Source organism: Parambassis ranga, chromosome 19 (genome assembly GCF_900634625.1).
Source record: "Parambassis ranga chromosome 19, fParRan2.1, whole genome shotgun sequence".
NCBI lineage: Eukaryota > Metazoa > Chordata > Actinopteri > Ambassidae > Parambassis > Parambassis ranga.
Genome location: NC_041039.1, coordinates 19,143,220 through 19,165,545, shown reverse-complemented (window position 1 = coordinate 19,165,545; position 22,326 = coordinate 19,143,220). Strand labels below are relative to the sequence as shown.

The window sequence follows — 22,326 nt, the reverse complement described above, 5'->3', positions numbered from 1 at the left end:
ACCTTACTGATTGTACTGATTACACAAAGAAAGGTCTCAGAGGGAAAGAGTGCATTTATTCTGCATTGTGTAGCTACAATACATGGTAAACAATGGAAAGATTAATGTTATATTTTCCCCCACATTTTCCATTTATCCCTAATAGATTAGAGGGTGTGAATCCACCATTAGGCCAGAGATTAACACTTCACAAAGGGAATATGTAAATGTAATAAGCCACAAATATCCTGCTTAATTACATAACGGTCAAGAAGAGGAGGAGGTTACCTATTAGTGGAAACCCATCTCCCCTCTGTTAGAGCTATAACATACACACAGGAAAACAATCAGGGCATGGAGTGTGTGTGTGTTGTGATTCTGCTCAGCGCTTACCTTGCTGTGGCGAGCTATCATGCCAGTGGCTATGAAGCGAGATGAGCTACTTAGCAGCCTGTGTCCCCATCCCCTCCAACATGCCTACCCTGCCAAGTGTCCTAAATACTCTGCTCCATTGTCTGCCTCAGAAACAAGTAATGCTGTTGGATAGCTCTCCAAGGTGCAAAAAGAGGAGGGAGGGACAATGAGAAAAGAAAAGGCCAATTCCCTGAGCAGGGCAGAGATCCATGCAAATGGGACGCCAATGTAGAAGCCTCCCCGCAGTGAGAGCGCTCCACAGAGGGGTCTTCTCTCCTCACCGTGGCCAGGCTGCAGTTTAATCTCTTAAGCCCTCCCGTCTCATACACACACACACACACAAATAATACAAATTGAAAACACGCATACACAGATTCACCCCCTCTCCCCTGCTCCCAAAGTTTATCCCCACCTTACATCCCCCCTCGACTTTGCTCTCATCATTAGCCTGGCAGCAGGCCAGACGTCTCATCAGCACTGACATAATCATAAACCCCTCGACTGTTGCTGAGAAAGCCAATTTTCTCTCCTGGAAAAGATGTCCAGTGCACGAGAGCCATGAAAGCTGACGTGATATGATTGTTCATTCAAAAGATATGTTTTTGATAGAAATGCATTTTTTTAAGGTTTGTGGTTATTATTTATGATTTACTCTCTCTCTTTATACAAGAACACTGACCAACAATTAACTGTAGAAAACAACATTTTCTGATGTTTGTTTTAGTTAAATAAACGCTGCTTAAATATTGAGGTATGTTTTGCTTAGAAACAGGTCACAGCTATGTCCACTATAAGCCAATCACATAAGGTAGAATGGGTGCATAAAACAAACTGATGATGGAAGTCGTAAAAGAAAACGTGTGAAAGCTTTAAAACTCTTCACACTGATAAATTAGTAATGTAATACATACCATGGTCACAATGCTTTGAAAGTTTGAAATCTATGTTTATACAGAGAAAAATGTCGTGGAGCATCTGCAATGAGCTGTTCACATTATCAAATATTAACCTGTTAAAAGTTGACAGACAATTTTCTCCCACTTCTGGAGAAAGAATAGAGGGAAATAGAAAAGTTTGCACCAAGAGTGATGCATCTGAACCCCAAACCTCTTCAGTGGAGTTACTCAGAGGCAAACGGCAAAAGGAAGATATATTATTTAACTGTTCCCAGCTGTGGGATTTATACTCAGTGTGCGGGGTGGCAGACAGGGGGGTTTAAGACGTATATCTACTCTCTTTTGGGGACAGAAGACCGCCGGCATTATACAAATTGACACAACAAGAAGATGCTGAGCAAGTGTTGAAGGGATTTGCAGTGGCCACCAAGGAAAGATGGAGTCTTTCACTAAAACATCTCAGTTTAAATAAGTTGTAAGTCTGTCCTACCCCAGCAAAACATGGTTTATTGCATCATCAGGCTAAAAAGACACAAAAAACTTTGTGTTAGAGCAACAAAATCCAAGGAAAAACTGATTTACATTGAATTTCATTTTAATTATGCAAAAGTCCCAAAATCTTCCCTGAAACCCTATTTCTATCCATCTCACTGGGCAATTTATGTCCTGCTGATGGTCTAATGCTGGAAAATACATCTAATTGACCTTCACTTTCACAACTTACATAGTGTCTGGGATCAAAAGTAACTCAGACTCACAGTATGAAATTGATCCTCCAGTTTCATCTGAGCCTGTAAGTAAGTTTGTGGGTCAGCTTAGATATGTTATTACAGAAAATAAAATGTATAGTGAAAAGAAATGAAGCTTTGAAAGTTCAATCAGGAAGACTATTTTTACTCTTTCATCACTTCTTTCCAACCGCCTCTCCCTCATCCTCCTCACACTTGTCCCACCTTCTCCCTCGCCCCTTTCTCTTTCTCTGCCTCCCACTTAATCAGCTGGTTAATATAGAGCAACGCCCCCTCCAATCAGCGGCCGAGCCGCTCCTCTCCTGCCCAATCACTGCTCAGCAATTCATTTAAAAAATCTCTCCGTCTCCTCTTCAGCTGTCTTTCGGATCAATTTCGGCAACCCTCCTCCACCCCAAGCTCCACCAGTTCCTCATCAGGGCAAGGCCTTTTATCCCCTGCTCTTCTGCTCCTTCACCACCACCAGGTCTAGACCCGGGGCGATTCCTGCCTAAGCGGCCTCATCTCCTGTCCTTTCCCCCTTCGGATGTCGGTCATCGTATCGGGGTCTAGAACGCCAAAGCACATTTCATTCATTCATTCACTGTATTTCAATAAATTCTGTCTCATCTGAACATCTAGTCTCTCCTGATTGAAATGTGTTTTAGTTTTGAAAACAGTTTAGGTCACTTTATTCTTACTGGAACGTACAGAATGTATTCTGTACTTACCTCAAGCCATTAAAGCTAATGGATGAGACCACATTGAATATAATTTCATCCTTTTAGATTATCCGTACAGGACGCTAACAAGTCAGGAGAACTGTGACAGGGAGCCAAAAAGTGCAAATCTTTCCTGTTCAGAAACCATGAGCTTCCCGGCTAATCAAACTAGTGCAAAGTCTCTCAGCAGCACACAGCGGAGTGTAAAGATTGTGTCTGGCTGGCTTGATTGCTTCGACTTTTTTTTCCCCAGTGTGATTTACCCAAGACTTCTGACTCAGCACTATCCCACCGCTGAGCAGAATAAAATTTCCTCCCCTCTCTCTGTGTGTTATCAGGGGCGCAGTACATGCAGTTTGTGCAGATTTACAATATCACTCTGACCACAACAGACAAAAATAACATTTACATGTAATTGTTGGTGGATGTTTAAGGTAGACAGATTTCTAAGTGTTATACTTTTTTTGTCATATCTTGAGTACAAGATAAGACAAATGTCAAAAAATGTCAGTAATCGTCAATCAATAAAAGATAAATGAATGCAGTGATAAAAAGATTTCCATTGAATAATTTATTGTAATTTGTGATCATAAGCAGTGAAATTAAAAACCATCCACCAAATAAACATTTTTCATTTTTCCCCTATTTATGAACAAATAGTAATCAGCAGATCATTGATGTGAAACCCTGTTATTTACTAGGCTCTAAATAAACAGAATCATCGAGCATATCTGCTGATACATTATGCTATTTCCCTCTGATGGAAGCCATGTGAGTCACATTTATGATAAGTAAGACTTTAGACTGTTTGAAATCTGCTGCGCCCTGGTTTCTGCTCCCTGCGATCACATTTGATGTGGTGTTGCGTGTCAGCAGCATAATGAGGGGACTAGATGCATGCAAGGAGAAAAGTAATACATATTAAATGACAATGTTCATGGCTCTCATGAACACAGCCACATTTATCAGCACTATGAACACCATACAAACTGACTGTCTAAAGAGAAGTCTACAATAGATCTTTTCATTGAATTTTTGCTTTGATTGTTGTCGACTATGTAGTTACACATACGTCACTCCTCTCTTGTGCTTCTTTGGCTTTGAACTACTGTGGGTGTGTGTGTGTGTAAATGTCGGGGTGTACGTAATCTTGCTCAATCTGTAGCAGAGTGTCATCTCATGTATTGCAGGTTAAGAACAGTTAATGAATCAGAGTGTATTTGAATGCTACATACATAAATTAACCTGCATGCTCATAAGGTTTTTACCTTGCTGCTGCTTATGGTTGATCGATAACATAAGAGGCACAACTACAGTCTCTCAAAACCTTGAATTAAGTTAATAGCCCCTGATGGCTCAGATCTGAATCATACTTCAAAGCCTTTTATTGCAGCTCAGTGAGTCAGCCGAAGTGATCAGAAGAACAATGAGCTACCCAAGCTGTGACTTAGGAGGAAAAACCAATTGGGCCCAACCTTCCCAAAAGAGCTTTTGTATGCATGTTAATGTGAGCAGTGCAGAGAGGTTTGGGTAAAAGAAGGTGCCTTGAAAAGCAGTCAGCTCTTGTTGCAAGTGCCTTTTCTAAAGATGTCAGCTAGGGGATGAGGTAGAGAGCTGAACCACTCAGATTACTTGATAGAAAGGATTAAAGAAAGAGAAGAATTAAACTAATTTTGTCGGCAGTGTTCCAAGTGTGACAAATAAAAAACTCTCCTACATCTTTCTATGACATTGAATACTCATTATTTCAGAAAGAAAATGCAAGCACAGAAAAATATATTCTCGGGGACTAATGGCCAGGATATAGTCTGTCAGAGCAAGTACTTTTGACACACTGTCCACCAATGCAATGCGAATCTGGTAATTCAAAAGGGAAAGGGGAAAGCAGAATATATCCCTTTTCCATCAACACAAACAAATTGCTATTTCTAGACTAGCACTAGTGCCAGAATGGAGCTGGCACAACTTCAGAACCATCCACGTATACAGACCACCAGAGCTTTGTCACAATGTTACTGTATACGATTCTCTGTCCGTCTGTCTGTCCCTCTGTCTCTCTTTCCTGTGATGTTTGTGGAAAAAGCAGTAACGTCTGGACTAAGAAATGAAGCAATGCAGAAGTACCAAACCCAACAGTTCCTTAAACGGCTGTTTGGGGCTGGCCTTGTGTCACAATTACCAAGAGTTAGGTGATCTCAGGTTCTGCCAAGATGGGAAAATGTTGGACGCACACTGAGCTTAAAAACACACACTTGGGCCTTGATTGTCACCTGTAGCCTGGCAACGAATCAGCAAACAACCTCACAAGAAAGATTTTTGATTGACACATGAAGCATTTTAAATTTTAACTGAAGCAGCAGAGCCATGTAGAACCCATCACTCACACTAAGAAGCTTAAATAAATAAATGGGTTTAAAAGGCTCTTAGTGGTCACACAAATTTAAAGCAAAGGTTTTTCCACCCTAAATTGCAATTTAATTCAGTTTCTGATTTGTGATTTGGTGAATTTGATCAATATTCAGTTGGCTCATTTGCTTGAAAATCATCCACACAGTGATCATGAAATGTGGTGCACATGCAGGCTTGACTTTCATATAAAGGCACGGAGAGGAAGCTGAATTCAGCCTGCTGTTGACTGTATGACATAAAATCATGTCTATCAAGTCATTAAATAAAGGTCACAGATATTGACATTACATGGAGTTGCTGTCATGAAGCTGCTATTTTTCCAGCACTTCAAATTAAATCCTTAAAGCCTACAAACATAACACACATGGATGAACAATGCACATATAACGCACACACATCCTCACAGCATAGATAAAGCTGTCCTACTATTTGCCCTAATAGGCTACACTCTGAGCATATAGGACAAATGTGTCAGCATAAGCCTTGATATAAATAAATCAAACACTGTATGTACTGTAATATAGCATACAGTGGAGGACACACAACAAGGAGTGAAAATAAGCAATGAATATTTAATGAAAAGCGGCCTTTGCTCAAATATGTGCAAGTAATGCCTCAAGTAAGAAAAGTGTAAACATGACAAGATTCAGAATACCTTGCATAGTAAACACAAACAGAGGAGATTCAACATAAAGACAGTGATACAGTGATGCATGCCAACTTTTTCCTTATAACAGCATAGAAACTAAAATGCATGTGTGCAGGTATCACAGGTAGCACCACTGCAATGTTAGGGATGCTTCATACAGAGAGGCAGATAATGAGCTATCCCCTCTGCAGAGGACAGAATCCCAGAGCCAGCAGAGTTGAACAGAGCCAAAAAATACACAAACACACACACTTACAATAGCTAAAGAGAAGCAAGAAAACTTCCTGACTCTCCACTCTGCTGTGGCTCCTCCACAGAAGCACAAGACAAACCAAACAGTAAGCCCACTCTCACACCCACCTCTGTTCCCAAGCACACAGCCACGAGGTGCACACAGACGCATCCTAGCACGCCTGTAGCCACAAGTCCCGCCGCTAGCATTGACTTGGCATCAGTGGAGCCAGCTGTATATCTCGCCGCTACAGTATGCCTCAGGATAAACTGTTAGTCTGCTAGTGCTGGTTAGCAACCGCTGTCATGGCATCCTGCCTCCTTCTATCACGAGCAGCTCCCATCTCTCTCTCTCTCTCTCTCTCTCTCTCTCTCTTATAAACACACTCACACACACAAATGTATCCTCACATAAGCATTTAGCTGTCAAATCACGGTGCTCCCCAGCTGTGAACTCACATCACCGTGGAGAAGCCTGAGAATGAATGATGAGAGAGTGGGAAGAGGGCGGCTACATGTGTGTGTTTTACAGAAAGATGGAGAGTGGTAACAGGGTACAGCCACAAAGCATAGCAGCCACAGTAGGTAGGACCACAATATATAAGAAGATGGGAAGGATGCTGCTGTGTGTGAAGGAGAAGAACATTTTTTTTTGGTAGGGACAATTGCAAAGTGTGACAGAGATGGCAAATGAGACAATTTATTTTTGGGATCATAAATGTATTTATTTTTGATAGCTGTGAGGGTTAGGCCCATTCCCACAGCAGAAACCAACATCACAACCACACTAGCAGAACAGCAGGAACCAACCACACTGAAGCAGCTGAGCTAGTTCAACACAAAACAAACAGCTGCAGGGCCCACTGCCCTGCTGCATCCTTCACCTGCTTCCTTCTCCACTCATCCACTCTGGATCAACTCTTCATCAACACATCCTTTCCTGTTTTCTCTTCTCATCTCTCCTTCCTGTCTTTACACCCTCTTATCCTCCTCCTCTGGCCCTGTCTTCCATTCTTCCTTTCTCCTCCTCTTTTTTTTCCATCCTTCCACTTCTCCTCTCATTCATAATGGATATTTGGAGATATCCTCTTCCTGTAGTGGGCCCCATGCCCCTGGAGCCAGTCAGACTGTATTGATTATTGCACCAGAGGAGTCATCAAGGCATAGATAATACGGTTTAGAGTCACACTGAATTTTCTGCATCTTTTCCTCCCCCTTCAGGGTATCTGTCCATCTTCTCCTGCCTTATTCCTTCTATTCTGTCCAACATGCATATAAATCAGTTTAGCAAATGGATGTGGTGGCTTAAAATTGAGCTCTGTCCTTTCTGAAAGTATATAACTACAAGTATTTATGTCCGAGTGAGCAAGGCAAAAGGCACAATGGGGAAGAAAAAAAAGCCTCAAGTCAATGTGTGTGTGCAGGTTGTCATGCATGTCATTCTCATCCAGAAGGCGGTGGTCTGCATTATACAACCACAAAGGAAGAAAACACATAATATGTTTTAGTTTGAGAAATTCTCCCAAAGGCGAGCGGCCTTCCTGTTCGCTGTATCTGCGTCTGAACCATGTTGTGTCACTGGATGCTACATTTAGGCTCATTAGGCGAGTTTTCTGCCCTATGCTCCGTCAGCCTGCCCCCTCCTTTGACCCACACCTTCATATATAGGTCAGCATTGACATTTAAGTGACTGATATATGTCACATAGATAATGCTGCTCTTTTTAGGACTGGACAAACAATAAGTGATGCCTGCAGGGCAGAGAGAACACAACAATCTCCAATACAATAGAGACAGGACTGAAAATCTAAAGTGAAATCCGTTGTTCATTTAAAGCAGCACCTTCTATAGAGGTAGTGGCTGTTAGAGGAAAGGTCAGCGAGTTAGTGTTTTTGGTGTTTCAAGAAGCACTGCATCTTGAGAGAGCATAAGACTGCATCGTTAAATAGGGCAATTTTCATGCTTGCTGAACAACACGCATTCAATGTAAAGTGGGCGGCTGGATGCAAGGAGACAAGAGAAAATATGTCTACAAAACAACTTTTCAAGCAGATATGATAAATATTGACTATGATATAAAGGCAACAGCAGATTAATACTAATGGAATGAAATAACATACCATAATAGAGTGTTGAACAGGGTCAGCTCCAAGGATAGTATCATCTTTCTCTGCATCTGTATTTTATATAACAACTTATTATGTTCAGTGCAGAGTTCAACTGAGAAATATATTATGTATAAGAATTGTATCGTAACGCTGCAACTGATGACTCATCTGACTCTCGCAATTATTTTTTAAATGAGTCGCAAAAAAGAAGAAAAAAAGCCTCCCGCCGCTCTCGTGAAGATACAAACAAACCGCTGGCTGGCTCTGAACTTCACTGCATGCCATTGCACTGCTGTTTTCACTGTGCTATCTCATGAAAGGAGTATGCCAGAAGAAGCCATAATAAAAATGTTTAAATACAATGAAACATAGAATTAAATTTACCAGATCACACCATATCATTGTTGGGATGGAAATCCTTGTATCTGATTGAGCACTCGAAATAAATATGATCTGTCAAGTGGAGCCAATACTTGTGATTGTGACAGTGACATTTTGCAGTTATTAGACTGTGTTGTTGGATCTGCATTCACAGCCTCATGCAGTATTCATAAGAGGTGAGCATGCTCACAGAAGCATCAATGATACCCCTCACCTTAACTCACATACACACAAAAAGACAGAACCTCAGCCAATAGCAGCTAAATGGGTGTTTCCATCGCCTTCTGGCAATCCAAGCTCTCAGATATGAGCTTTTTTTCTGTGGAGTGGAAAAATAGGTCTGACACTTAATTAGCAAACAAGGTCACAGCAGAGAAACCCAGGGTCCATGTTTGTGTCACCAAGTGTTTTTGACACTCTTCATCTCTCTGTGTTGCACTGAAAGGCAGACATGCTCAAATCCAAACAAATTATTTTCCATAATAGAAAAGGAAACTGAACACTGAGCCTCACCCTGTGTGACAATTATTTCTTAATATTAAAGCATTAAGCCCAATTAAATAAAAAGTGTCCATCCCCAGCCAACAGCCCACACTTTCTCTTTGAGAACACTATCACACCTTTGGGCTATTCTGTCTCTACGATGCTCATTGGAAGCATCTAGATTTCCTTAAGTTTCACATCTCATCTAAAACAGTTCTTCAATTCTGGCTTCCTCAGGAGCTGATGTTTTGACATGACATCAATGACAGAGAATCTTCACAGACAAACTGCAGGACAGGTAGGTTTGAATGTATTAGTAGACATAGATCTATTGTTTGTGTGTGAAGGTTGCAGTCTTCATCTCCCTCTTTTGGCACACAGCCAAACCAAACAGCCCTTTCTCCATAGTCAGCTTAATTTCTGCATTTTTCTGCAGCTTTGTCAGAGGAACCCAGCAACTTACAAGTGACTGGAAGCATCCACACACATTCACTGAAGTGTGTCTGAATAAGTATGTGTTCACACTCATCTAAGTCATCTGAAGAATCTCATGTTCAATATTTAAGTGGAGCTTTTTAACACCAGCAGGTTGTTGTAAAATGCTATGAGGACATAATGACTACTGAGACAGAATGTAAGTGATGCAGCAGTGTTTTTGTAAATGTGGGTAAGACACCAGCCAATCATTGGTATTCATTAATCAGTTCACACATATATTAGAATACACAGAGCAACGCCTGAGAAACACAATACAACAGTGGATTAATCAATGTTTGTCAGCACAGCGTAGGTAAATCTGAGGCTGGATCAATTGCATTATTGATTCATTAATACGGTACTGATACCTTGGTATCACTGCCTCAATCAATCAACACATTACCAAGATGCCTTGTTGCTTTTTCCCACTTTGTTGTTGTCAGCACTGTTCATGAAAAAGTGTATTTTTTTACAGCACAGTAAGTTTGCTTTTTGCATTTTACAATGCTTTTTGATAACTCAATGACGACACATTTTTTAGTGGTCTTTGAAAAAAAGATTTCTCCTAAATGTTGACTGTACCAAATATAACATAGAATCCTTGTGGCTTGCTTTACACAGCAAAATTTCTCAGTGGAAAAACACAGCAAAACACTGAGCATTGCTTTTGCTCTATGCTACACCATATCACCCCACAGGCCTTACTCATTTTTCTCCCCATTACCTCTGAGGATCATAAACTACCCACTGTACCCAGGACTTCTCTGTCCATGTGTTCACCAAAGCTCTCATGTAAAGTTACAGCTTTCTGTGCAATTTCATCAAAGGGAAACTGCTGCACACAGCGACTCTGTAGCCTTCTCTGCCCAGAAAAAGGCGGCTCTCCACCTACCTCTGCCCTGGCTGGTAGTGCTTGACTCTCAGCACAGCGGTGGTATCTTCCTCCTACTTAAGTAGCTCTAGTCCAGTATGGAGATTTAAAAAATTCCAAGCAATGACATACATAATCACATACATGTCTTTCTCGTATTCAATCACAGCAGCATTTAAAGAAGGATGGAAGGAAGTACTTAGCTTTCCCCTTGGTATATTTACTTTCTGACTTACTCTTACTCTGCTAATGGGAAGCTCTACATAGACCGTAAGTACCATAAAATATCCTTGAGGGAGAGTAGTGAGGTTTACTGGTCTTGTTTAGTCACAGTAATTGCGGTAAGAAACCCACCACTTACTAGTAATCAGTACAAAGAATATGTCTGGATCTGTCAAAAGCTTTTCTTTCTATTTCTTGCAAATCTTTGTCCTTGTATGGGAACATGTAGCATGCGGACTACTCATATGTCAAACTGCAGAGCTACATTGTGCAAGAATAAATAAAAACTGAAGGAGAAAGTAGACCAGAGAGACTCTGGCAGAGATGTGCTGGATGTGCTGAAGCTTTGGGAATGATAATTGAATTTGTCAAATCTGTTGTGACTCCCTGTAGCTTTGATGCTAGAGCAGGGCACTGTAGTGATTTGTTTACTTCTAATATTTTATATTTCCATATTTCTTTCTCCAGGGCAGATATGGATGGCTGACAGATTATTCCAGGAAATGAAAAAAAAAGAGAGACACACACTGTCTGCATTGGACCACACAAAAGAGTGGTTCTGAGAGCACACTTCAAGGCAGTTTTAAGCATCTCTGGTGCACACATGCTGAGTTGTTTACCATGGTATGGTTTTTGTGGATTAATTAAACAACTCATGCTTCCAAGACAAAATATCCTAGCAAGATTGCAAAGATAGCAAAAGTGCAATTAAGACAAATCGTGGCCTCTAATATGAAACTGTTTTATGACTCCTTTTCTGAATTTTTTCCAGTAGTGCTTTTCAGTTCAAACAAGAGGCTCAGTCACCTCCTTCAGAGTTGAAAGTAGGCAAAGACAAAGCCTGCTTTGTGAATCCATTGACTGCTTTACTGTATTGGTCTGTGCCAGTGCTTTTAAGCAATGCCATGCATATTCATGCCTACACATCAGGAAGTCTTCCTCCACTACTTGTGCCACTGCAGCTTCAACAATCTACCTCAATGGGTGCATTTATGTGTAAAATATTATTCCTGTTGGCACTCAGCTATTCCATTCTTTAAAACTGGAGGGAAAAAGGAATAAAAGCTGGCTGAGTATTACAGCTAAGACCTCTACTATTTGCTGACATGTTATTATGCAGTGAACAAAGTATATAATTTGAATGTTTTTCATTGTTCATTTTGTTTTCTGTGCATATGTATGCAACTCCACCATTATATGCACTTGTGTATGGAACAGAATGTACAGTACATGTAAACAGACCTAGTCACTTGTGTTTACTGCTGAGCACATGGCCACAGTCAGACAGCTTGTTGGAAAAGCAGTGTGTGTGCCGACTGACAATGAGAACAGTCTGGGCAAAGACCTGAGTCATCTGGTGCCTCTTAGCCAAGTCACACCATGTGATCATGGCTCACACAACAGAACAGGTGCCCACTTAAAACAACAGAAAAGGACAGGGAGATGTGATTTTTTTTTAAAAAAAGAGTCCCCACATCAATGCCAGGCTTTAAGGGAAATATGATTCTGCAATAGAACAGAGAAACTGAAATCTTCAAACACAAAATTGGTACATCATCTCATTACATGGCTGTGTCAGCACAAGGAGGCACAGATGTGTGGGAGCTTTGTGGCATTTCAATCACAAGATTATCACTTTACATAAGGAAATCATCTCTCTGTTACAAAGCTGTTTGTGCACAGTCCAACTGCTGATAAAGACACAGCTCAGACAGCCCACGCAGCTACATGGTGTATTTCCAATCAATCTCCTCCTCCCTCCAGCTGAAGCATGAAAGCTAAACTAGGTTAAAACATTTTGTATATATAAATCTTCAAACTAAAGTTTTTGCTTCACATCCTTATTCTTAAAGGGGGAGTCTATGCCTCTACATTTGCTGGGTTTTATTCATTACAGTGCAGCAGTAAACAGTGGCTTTACACCAAGGTATACTTCTCTCGGCTCTGACTGACATTGTAAAACGCATAGCTTGTATTTGACTTTGAAAATATAATAAAATAAATATTTATTTCTTCTTCTAAACATTGGTGCCACTGTTCTGTTCTCTTAGGCCCCGTTCACACTGGAGAAAGTCATTCCAGCTAGAGTAGGATTGAGCCCAGACAGCCTTTAAGCTGGATGCGTTCAGACCTATTTTCAAATCTGGCTAGCATACACTTGTGTCCGCACTCAATCCGGCTTCATCCAGCATGTTTGCTGTCCTCCAAACCACTAGGTGGCGCCTCGTAATATACAGAGTCCACCTGACAATGCTGCAGTGATGACAACACTCCAACCACTCAGGCTCGTTTCAGGTAATTGCACTGTAGTGCACTTACACATACATACATGTAGATCTACATTGTAACAATATAGTGTTTACAAAAGAGGGCTGGCAGCACCTCAAGTGGCTTTCCACTAAATGTGAGGTTGGCAGTTTGTGCCCTTGGTGCTTTCATGTGAAGGTTTTAATCTTGGTGTTGCGTTTTGTTTGAATAACTTTTTGTGGTCAATGTGATTCAAACTGATTTTAAACTGGGCAGGAACATATGTTTAGTGACACCATTAACCATTCATTGTATTGGAGTCAAATGGTCATGGTCAGTGTGAATAATGGTCCTCCAGCAGTGTCCTCCCTGTAGTTATATAGAAAATCATTGCCTGGCATTGTGTTGGTGTCCTCCATCGCAGGGAAATTAAGAAAAGTGCATGTGAATGTGTTTGTGAGTATGTGTGTGTGTGTGCCTCACAGTGACACTGTGCCCTTCACTCAGTCTGTCCTCAACACACTATGGCCCTGTGTGTGCAGCATGAGTGGAGCTGTGTGTTGCAGATAAGAGTAGAGTATTGCAAGGAGGGGAGGGGGGATGCTTGTGTGAAAAGAGCACAGGGAAAAAAAATGATTCGGTGCACTTTCTCCCAGTCAGATTCACCTCTGCATGCCCTTTCCTCCACACACTACCATTACACCTTTCTCATGAATAATCCAACCTGCGACGTTAGCTGGTTTGCTACTGACACATTTCACCACAAAGGACTCACATACTGAATGGAAGGTGTCCAGCCTCACTGAACTTTGATCAAATAACTTTAATATGCATGCATGGTTTAGTCTTCTTTCTTGATGTGAGAGATTTATTTTCAGTCAGACAGGGAATTTGTGTAGTGATTGCTGGCACCGTTTGCAGTCTAGACAGCGAGTAATGACAGCTATCTTCACTCGCATCTTCATTATATACCTGTTTACTCTTCATATAAATTCATCAGAGGCGATATGTGTAACACCAGGAGGAAACAGATCTGTGATTAAGAAGCTGCCTTTAGCAACTCTCCCTTTCTTACTTTCTTATTCTCACTCAACATGCCTTTTTGTACGACTTGCTCAATCAGTAGTCTTAGTCATGATGTTTAAACCACCAAAATAGTGAACATCAAACCTGATTGTGTTATATTTAATGGGTTAATATTAACCACTTCTTGATGGGGGCAATTTCATGTTGCTGAGTAAAAGTGTGAGAATAATCTATCAGCAGCATGAATGAGCAGATTGCAAAAGAAACTCCTGCAGCTACAAACTCAACCAAAGAAAAGAGTCTGGAGCATAATTAGCACACAAGTCTCATGCATAAGTCAGACAGAATCCCCACAATGCTGGCTTCACATTTGAATAATGATATGCCAACCTAAAAAAAACGACTTTTGTTGAGGGACATTTTAGGGGTAGTTTGTCGGAAGCTATTAGTACTAATGTATTGTACCTCTTTAGAAAGCATGACGCATGTTGTTACATCACCTTGTGAGTTTGTGAGCCAAATATGACATGTCACGCAATTCTAAAAAGCACTGCCATGATGTGTCACTTGGCAGGACCTATACAAAGACAGAGGACGGCTACATAAGCATTCTTTGACCTCTTTTATCCACACTCATTAGCTATGCAACCAGAGGGTTGATTTGAAACTCTCTGAGAGGATCCAGAGAGAACAGGTTTGTTAGTGTGAAACGGAAGACCAACCTGTTTGTCGTGCTCGCCTACAACGAATGCTAATGTTTCCCACATCAATGGGCTCTTCATGCAGAGATGCAGCAGAGGACCCAGGGCTCGGAGGTTGACCAGTGAAACACAAATACACCAGCAGCACAGCAACAGAGCCAAGAGAGGACCGCGGCAACCCACAGCCTGCACCAGCCACTGCTTTTATTTGTCGTTACACTGATCTAAGGAATGAAGGGGGGGGGGGCTCCAAAGGTTTTGTCCTTTTCTTTTTTTTTTCCTAATAACTCCCTCCCTCTCTTTTACTCTCTATATCCATTTCTCTCTCTGCTTTTTACAAAGCTAAATAGCTGGACTGAAAAACAACAGGCATTCTAAATAAGTGTTAAATCAATACAGACAGGCTGAAGCCAGGTTCCAGGCATAATGAGCAGCATTAATATACAATCAGCTGGCCAGTATGGGAGCAAAACACAACTTTCAATCTTCTTTGTGAAGATCACTCAGTGACCCAGCAGCCAATGAATGATTTCAAAATATTTTGTGGTATCATTTCAAAATATTTAACCAAAGGGAATCTGATGGGATGCAGTATGCAACTGCATATCAAAGGCACTGTTAATTAAAATAAAATCTGATAATAGGTAAAATAGCTGTGGATGTTCTCAGCAGTAACAGTACAGGTAAACAAACAGGGAGATTGAATAATGGGCATCGTAATAGCACTTGCTGAGGCTCCTAGTGCTATGCTTCCCATCTCTGCCAAGGGTAATGGGATTCCTTGGGTTTAAAATGCACTTCACTCACTCTGTAGAGCCAATAGGAAGCTAAACTATTGATCCACAAACAATTTAGCTGTCCAGCTGTCCAGAGAGAGGAAAAACAGGACGCCCCTAAATGTATAATGAGACTTCCCAGGAGCTCAACTTTCTCAGTATTCACTCCACGTGTGAGGAGGCCTTTGCCTCTGGGCTCTCGCTGCAATTTGCCTCCTATCCATACACCCAGAGGTCCGGGGATCCGGCAACCTAAAAACTATTATGCTTCTCACCAAGGACACTGTTGATTAGCGAGAATCTCCCTTGACCCTTTTAATTTTCAACACACCACTCTTAGAGATTTCATACGGTTTAGTGCATTGTCTGGGCTGAGCTGAAAAACCAGTTACAGCATGCATCATCACCCACATTCTGTCAGCATCAAAAACAACATACACTATCAATGTAAGGCAGCGGTATAAGCATGGGAGTGTATGCTGCACCGGCATGTAGCTGAAGCTGTGATCCTCTCATACACATATGTTCCCAGCACCATAGCAACAGGCTTGCTAAAAGGCCCCCAAATCGGGTTGGCCCCACAGAGAAAGACGTTTTCGTGCCTAATTGGAGGGTCTCTCTCTCTCCACCATTGGGCTTCTTCTTTATCCAAAGCACCTTCAGATAACAGTGCAAGGCGATAAATGTAAATCAAGCTTTCACACAGCCATGATCAACACCGATTAAATTCAAAATGATGCAGCCATTTACTGACAAATATCTGTGAGGAACTATAGAGGTAATCTAATCTTCAAAATAGGTTAAAAGACTGTGGGGAAACACGCACTGTGATTGTGGAATAAATTAGTTGTTAAAGGCTTTGCCAGCAACTAACTGGAGAATTTCTTGTCAGCCTTTCACTGAAGCATCTCCCCTGTTCCATTTATTTCACAGCTTATCCAAAAGTGTTTACACAACATCATTGTGATCTAGACTTAAAAGCAGGTTTTATAACACTGTGAAACAATTAAAATATTTCAACACATAAGGAGAAAGTGACTTGTAAACAAAAACTTTCCGAAAATGTAGCACTTTGGGCTGAAATCCCAGGGAATATATCAGACACACCCCAGTGATTTTTTTCCAATTGCATGAAATTGAAAGTCATCTCTTACAGGACCAAAATAGCGTGTAGTGTTGTCTAGCTGCACAGCTTCTCAGCAGCCCAGTAAACAATGTATCTGACTGCACCTACGAAAGGTGCAAAAACAGATGGCTCGAGACTCCCATGTGAGAAGTCAGTCCACTGTGTGTAACACAATATTTCTGCTCAGTGAAATGTTACACAAATGCACAAGAGCTAATCTGACACTATGAAGAGTAGTTTAATTAAGACCCTTACATTACGATGCTTAACATTGACTACTTAATTAAGGAAAACTGTCCTCTGAACTTGCTAACCTTGAGTGTTGTCACTTGTTATACTTGTCATCATTAAATACAAACCTCTTCAGTGCTAGCCAACAACAACCATAATTGTAATTAGCTATTTGATGAGCAAATAACTCTTGATATCATAGCAGGAACTGAGAGCACCACGGTAAAGACAAACAAGATTAACTCTGCTAGTACGCAAACAGTTTTCTGGACTGACATTATAATGAAATAAGTCAAATATTATCAGAAATTAGAAAAAAAAAAAGATTTTGCTGGTAACACAAATTAGGCAGTTGAAGGGCACACATCTGTAATCTCTTTTTAATTGAGTCCATAAATCTCAGAAGATTTACTTTGATAGTGAAATCTAAAAATATCAAGACAAATGATTAGAGAGTAGAGATGCCATCTTGTCAGATTTAACCTAGTTATAGTTTTAATGGCTCTTAAACATAAGAAGAAATCATTTTAATTTTGCAGATGGAACAAAAATTAAGATTGCACAATGAGATACACTGCCTAAAATTGTAGAATCTAAAACGTTCTCCCACTACGACTGATAACAACAATCAATATCACCCCCCCCTCTCCTATAGTGGCGGGTGGAGATACTGGGCGATTTCCGAGCACTACCTGCTTGTCCTGTCCACATTATCTAAATGAAAATGGAGTAATCTGATTTTCAATGAGACATCACTTTGGCAGATGGACAAAGCAGAGGAAACATATGAGTCACGGAGGAATCTCTGCACTTTATCAACAGACACAATCACACTGATAACAAGTTCTATAATAAAGACCCTTTTTTCATGTTTCATAAAAAAAACGGTTCTTCAAAATCCTTTTTGTACTTTGTCTGTAAATGATGTTATAAATACACAAAAACCCAGCAGTTGATATCAAATAAATCTATTTTTATGTTTAGCAATGTGCTGCTGCTTTTGTGTAAATCCACTGAAGACCATTTACGCAGGCTGAACTTTTTTTCTGTCATGATCCCAGACACAGATGCAGATTATGTGCTGCAAGAAGATAAGCCAACATCTCATGTGACGGTTTTGCACACATACACACAAAAATAGATATAATTCTGAATAATTATTCATACAAGGTCTGCGTTTACAAATAAGTTCCCTCCTGAGGCATAATCTAAGTCATTATTTAAGATCATTAGATACATGTGGGCAGCCCCAAATACAAAGCTTCAATCATAGTGTAAGAGCAAGAGTGTAAGAAAGTAATGGATTTCAGATTTCCTGCATAACCACTCATGGAGCTGCACATAACAAGAACTGTTTGTCTCATCTCCTATAAACTGTCCAGACCTTATCGTGCCTCATTATAACTTCATTTCACATTTAAATGTAACAGCGTTCTAATTAGATTTGTGGTCAGCCTGTGGGATACAAATGTGCTATTGTCCTTACAACAGGTTGGTGGTCAAAGAATTCCTAAACAGTGCATGATTCTTTGGGCTGTCAGACCATCACAGCTGATGCTTCTAGATAAAAATGCAAAAAAACATCTTCCATCTTACACAAGCCTCTTTTCTGTTTTATTGGTTACTATGGTGACAGGTTCCTCCAAAGCCAAAAAAAAACACAAATACAAAATGGCTAGTCCTCTCATTTTCTGCTAAGTTTGGACTGAATGTTTTTTCTTTCAGTCAATCATTATGGGATGTGTAGATTAACATGGATGCAGAAAGCATGAAGCAAGTCCACAGAGAACCAAAAGCATGCCTGGTGCAAACTGTATTCAGACAGGCAGAGATGCAGATGGGGACTGAGGCCCTTTCTCCTCCTCAGGCATGAACAGAGGAGAGGTCTGTCTCCAGGCAAACACAGAAAACGTCATGTGTCTGCCTCTCTCGGCCGTACCATTAGTGAATCTCGCTATTGATTGCCGGTGTGTAAATTGCTGCGCAATCTATTTGAAGCATCAAGACAAGAGCACTGCATGTTTTGTCAGCAGGACACAGAGAAGCACTTCTACAGACAGTGAAGACAGTGGCAGCGATGAAGACCGGTGTTAGTGCGCACACAATACTCATCTGTATGGACTGTCTTGTTCTGCTACATCCTCTCCATGCACATTCACTTTTACAATGAAACAAGTCTACTGGACACAGTCCCTCCAGCGTGACTGACACTGCCCTCAGTGTAACATAACAAACAGCGCCTAACAAACTTGTCCTGCTGCTGCCAAGTGCCAACGCTGCCAATCAGTTTAGACTTGGTCTTTTCAAAAATCACACGCAAGATCTATCTTCTTCTGTTCCACTAATGCTTTGACTCGTCCAAGAATTCATCACCCCAGGCTTGGAAGGACACAAAGAGACAAATCTAATCTCCTAAAATGGCTTTAAAACGCTGTAATCTTAGATGGCAAACAGCCAATGTTTATCTTGTTACTTAAATTAAGATGGATGCATTCAGAGGACATGGGCAAATAGAAAATGTTGCATCATGCCGAAGATAAAAAAAATCTCTGCATAAACTGGACACATCTCTATTCTATGTTCTTGTGCTTAGGAGTTGAGTTGAGTGAAGTAACCTGTCGATGAGAAGGTTGAAGGCAGCTGCAATTTCTGCCTCAGGTGATTTTAGCCTGTCTACATCAACACATGACAGTTGTGTGACTGAAGCTTTAAACCAAAGCAGAAGTAAGTGCATGCTTATGTCGAGTCTTCTGAGTGTGACACTAATGGCGGCTGAGGCTGTTCTGTGTTTCTGAAATGCTTCACAGTACAGCAACATATCTCAGTACTGTGTGTTATGTAAAAACGTCCTCGTCATGCAGCTTCAGGCAAGCCAGTGTGGCCCTGCAGCCAGCGAGCTGGCAGGGAGCAGCTCATTACAAAATCCCAAACTCTAGATTCAGACATATTTCCTTGTACTGTGCAGCAGGAAGGGATAAAATGCAAGATGCTACTTTGCACACAGCAGGCTAGCCTACTTCTGAGGAGAGTAAATTCATTCACTTAGCATGGAGAAGGTCTGTCCTCGGGGTGCACACAGGACAGCACAGGATGCATTAGCAGTCGTCAAGCTTACAAGATTCATAAAGTGCTTCACCTGACAGGCGGCTGCGGAATCCCTCTGACATTTTGTGCCACATTACGACTCAGTCAGGACACACACAGTGAAGAATCTCACATCTGCACTGTGTGGCAAATAAAACCAAATGTAGATTTAATACAGAATATCTCAGTACAGATGGTCCTGGGCAAAACACACACACACACACTCCCTGAAAATAGTGGATTAGCAAAAAACTGAGTGACCGATTGTTAAAGACGCGAGCATCACATTAAGCTCTTAGCCTCCTCAGAAACATGCTGACTTAAATCCAAAGTGATGATTCAATAAATTCTGCTTTTGCCAAAATCAAAACCACTCTGTAAGTGTAAATACCAAACACATTCGGTGTTATCGATCACATCGTAATTCACCAAAACATTTACGTTGTCATGGCACGAATGAGTCCGCACACAAGGCCTACCACAGCTAATAAACCAACTGTATTATAAAAACCTGTAACTGTGCTTCACTTAAATAACAAGCCACCATGTTATAGAGACCATCTGTATTTTTTTTTTAGGAATCGCTGAATATTGGCATGACTTGTGTGACTTTTTTGAACAGCTGAAATGCCCATTACCACCCTTATTTGCAGTAACATCGTATGCCCTGTTTTCACTCTTTATCATTTCTATACTTTCTGTCAATGACCCCCGGAGGTCCCCCAAACCTTACTTTGGGCAACAAACAGTTTCTCTCCACTGGAGCCTAGTCTAGTGAGTCAGGACGCGCCCATGACACTCACATCTTGACAGAATAACCCTGCTATGGGCCATTACTAAGCATTACGGCTCAGTCTGCCTGTAACGATGACAGAGCCGAAACACATGCCTCAATCAATCGCAGCACTAACACCAGGACATGCGTTTCACTTCCACCCAGATGAAAGTGTTTACAGTGCGTCTTAATCTCCTGGCTGTGAGGCAGGCAGCAGTTTGAATCATCGGTATGAGCGGCGCTATTAGGCTATGGCCTCTGGCGTGTTTTATAATTAATCCTGATTTCACTGCTCAGACTTATTCCTTCAAAGGCAGACGTCCTACACACAGAGCAGGAAAAACAACATCACAACCTTTACATCTCCTGTGCATCGGGAGGGAAGTGCATGTCAGGATGTGCAGCAGATCACAGCAGCAGCAGCATCCTCGCCACGCCGCCGCGATCATGTTGCGCGCACACAGTGTATGTCTCTGCATCTGAACACTACATGGGGAAATAAGCCAGTTGATCCCTTTCCTAAAATCGTTGATATTTCTGCACTGCGGAGCGCTGTGTGAGCTCCATCCCGTCCACTCAGCCTGTTGTAAACAACACTGATTTCCCAGCTGTCAAAACGCAGCGGCCGGTTTCTGTGGAAATAATGTCAAACAGTCCTCCGTCACTGCATCCACCCAGCAAAAAAAAAAAAAAAAACCCCGTGGTCTTTACCTTCCGTAGCGGGAGGCTGGTGTCCGTCCGTGTGTGTCCTTCACGATGCTCACACCTGCTCAGCACCGCATCGCCGGGCGCTCAGGAGCAGGGAAGGAAACTGACGGAGCCGCGGTCCTGTCCCCGTGGACTGGATGGAGGGTTATAGCTGTCAACTCAGGGGGGCGCTAGACCTGCTTGTTCCACAGGACCGAGGAGCACAGCTCCCAGCTCTGCATATGGGGAAGTTTCTTCTCCGTCCCTAAAAAAATAAAACGATATTTTAAAGGAGAAGAAGCTATTTTATACCTGCAAGTTGTAGTTCTCTCCACGTGTGGGTCAATTTTAGTATGACTTCCCTTTGCTACTGAATTATCCTAATATTCATGAAAATAAAACAGGGTAAGCTGCATTATTTCTGTATTTATGAAAGGCTAAATTACATTTAATTGTTACATAGTTGTTCAAACGTTGCATTAGTGTATTGCCTGATCACTCTGTGTCTGACTGCCGTCTCCATTTTTAGCATGTTAGCATCTCACCTAATTTAGCGCTGCTAGCTCTAATAGGTACCAAAGGTACCAACGTGGACATTGTGGACAGCTACAAATACCTGGGTGTCCACATTGACCACAAACTGGACTGGTCCACAAACGCAGAGGCAATATACAGGAAGGGACAGAGTCGCCTGTATCTACTGAGGAGACTCAGGTCCTTTAATGTCTGCCAGACCATGCTGCAGATGTTTTACCACTCGGTGGTCTCCAGCCTCATCTTCTACGCTGTAGTGTCTGGGGCAGCAGGATGAAGACGGCCGACACCAACAGACTCAACAAGCTCATTAGGAAGGCTGGCTCGGTGCTGGGAGTGGAGCTGGAGTCTGTGGTGGAGGTGACAGAGAGGAGGATACTGAGGAAACTCCTCAGTATTCGTAACAACACGTCTTACCCCCTGCATGACACACTGCTGTCCTACAGGAGCACATTCAGTGGTAGACTGAGACTACCGAGGAGCAGCACAGAACGCCACAGGAGGTCCTTCCTGCCAGTGGCCATCAGACTGTATAACTCTTCCCCTTTCTGTAGGGAGAAGTGCTAGAT

At 41.6% G+C, this 22,326-nt stretch overlaps 1 protein-coding gene across 4 annotated transcripts in view; it reads right to left on the bottom strand.

Annotated features, from left to right (window-relative positions):
* The window catches only part of cntn1a (contactin 1a), a 53,865-nt gene extending 32,495 nt beyond the window's left edge, over nt 1–21,370 (bottom strand). For 2 of the 4 annotated variants that reach the window (XM_028430548.1, XM_028430549.1), the window contains exon 1: nt 20,892–20,944. In XM_028430548.1, coding sequence (XP_028286349.1) covers nt 20,892–20,910 — 19 coding nt within the window. In that variant the 5' untranslated portion in view covers nt 20,911–20,944. Of the gene's footprint in view, nt 1–14,565; nt 14,594–20,891; nt 20,945–21,247 lie in introns of those variants that run through there. The other 2 variants (XM_028430551.1, XM_028430552.1) reach the window with 2 other exon arrangements.
* Between the last annotated feature and the right edge of the window lie 956 nt (nt 21,371–22,326).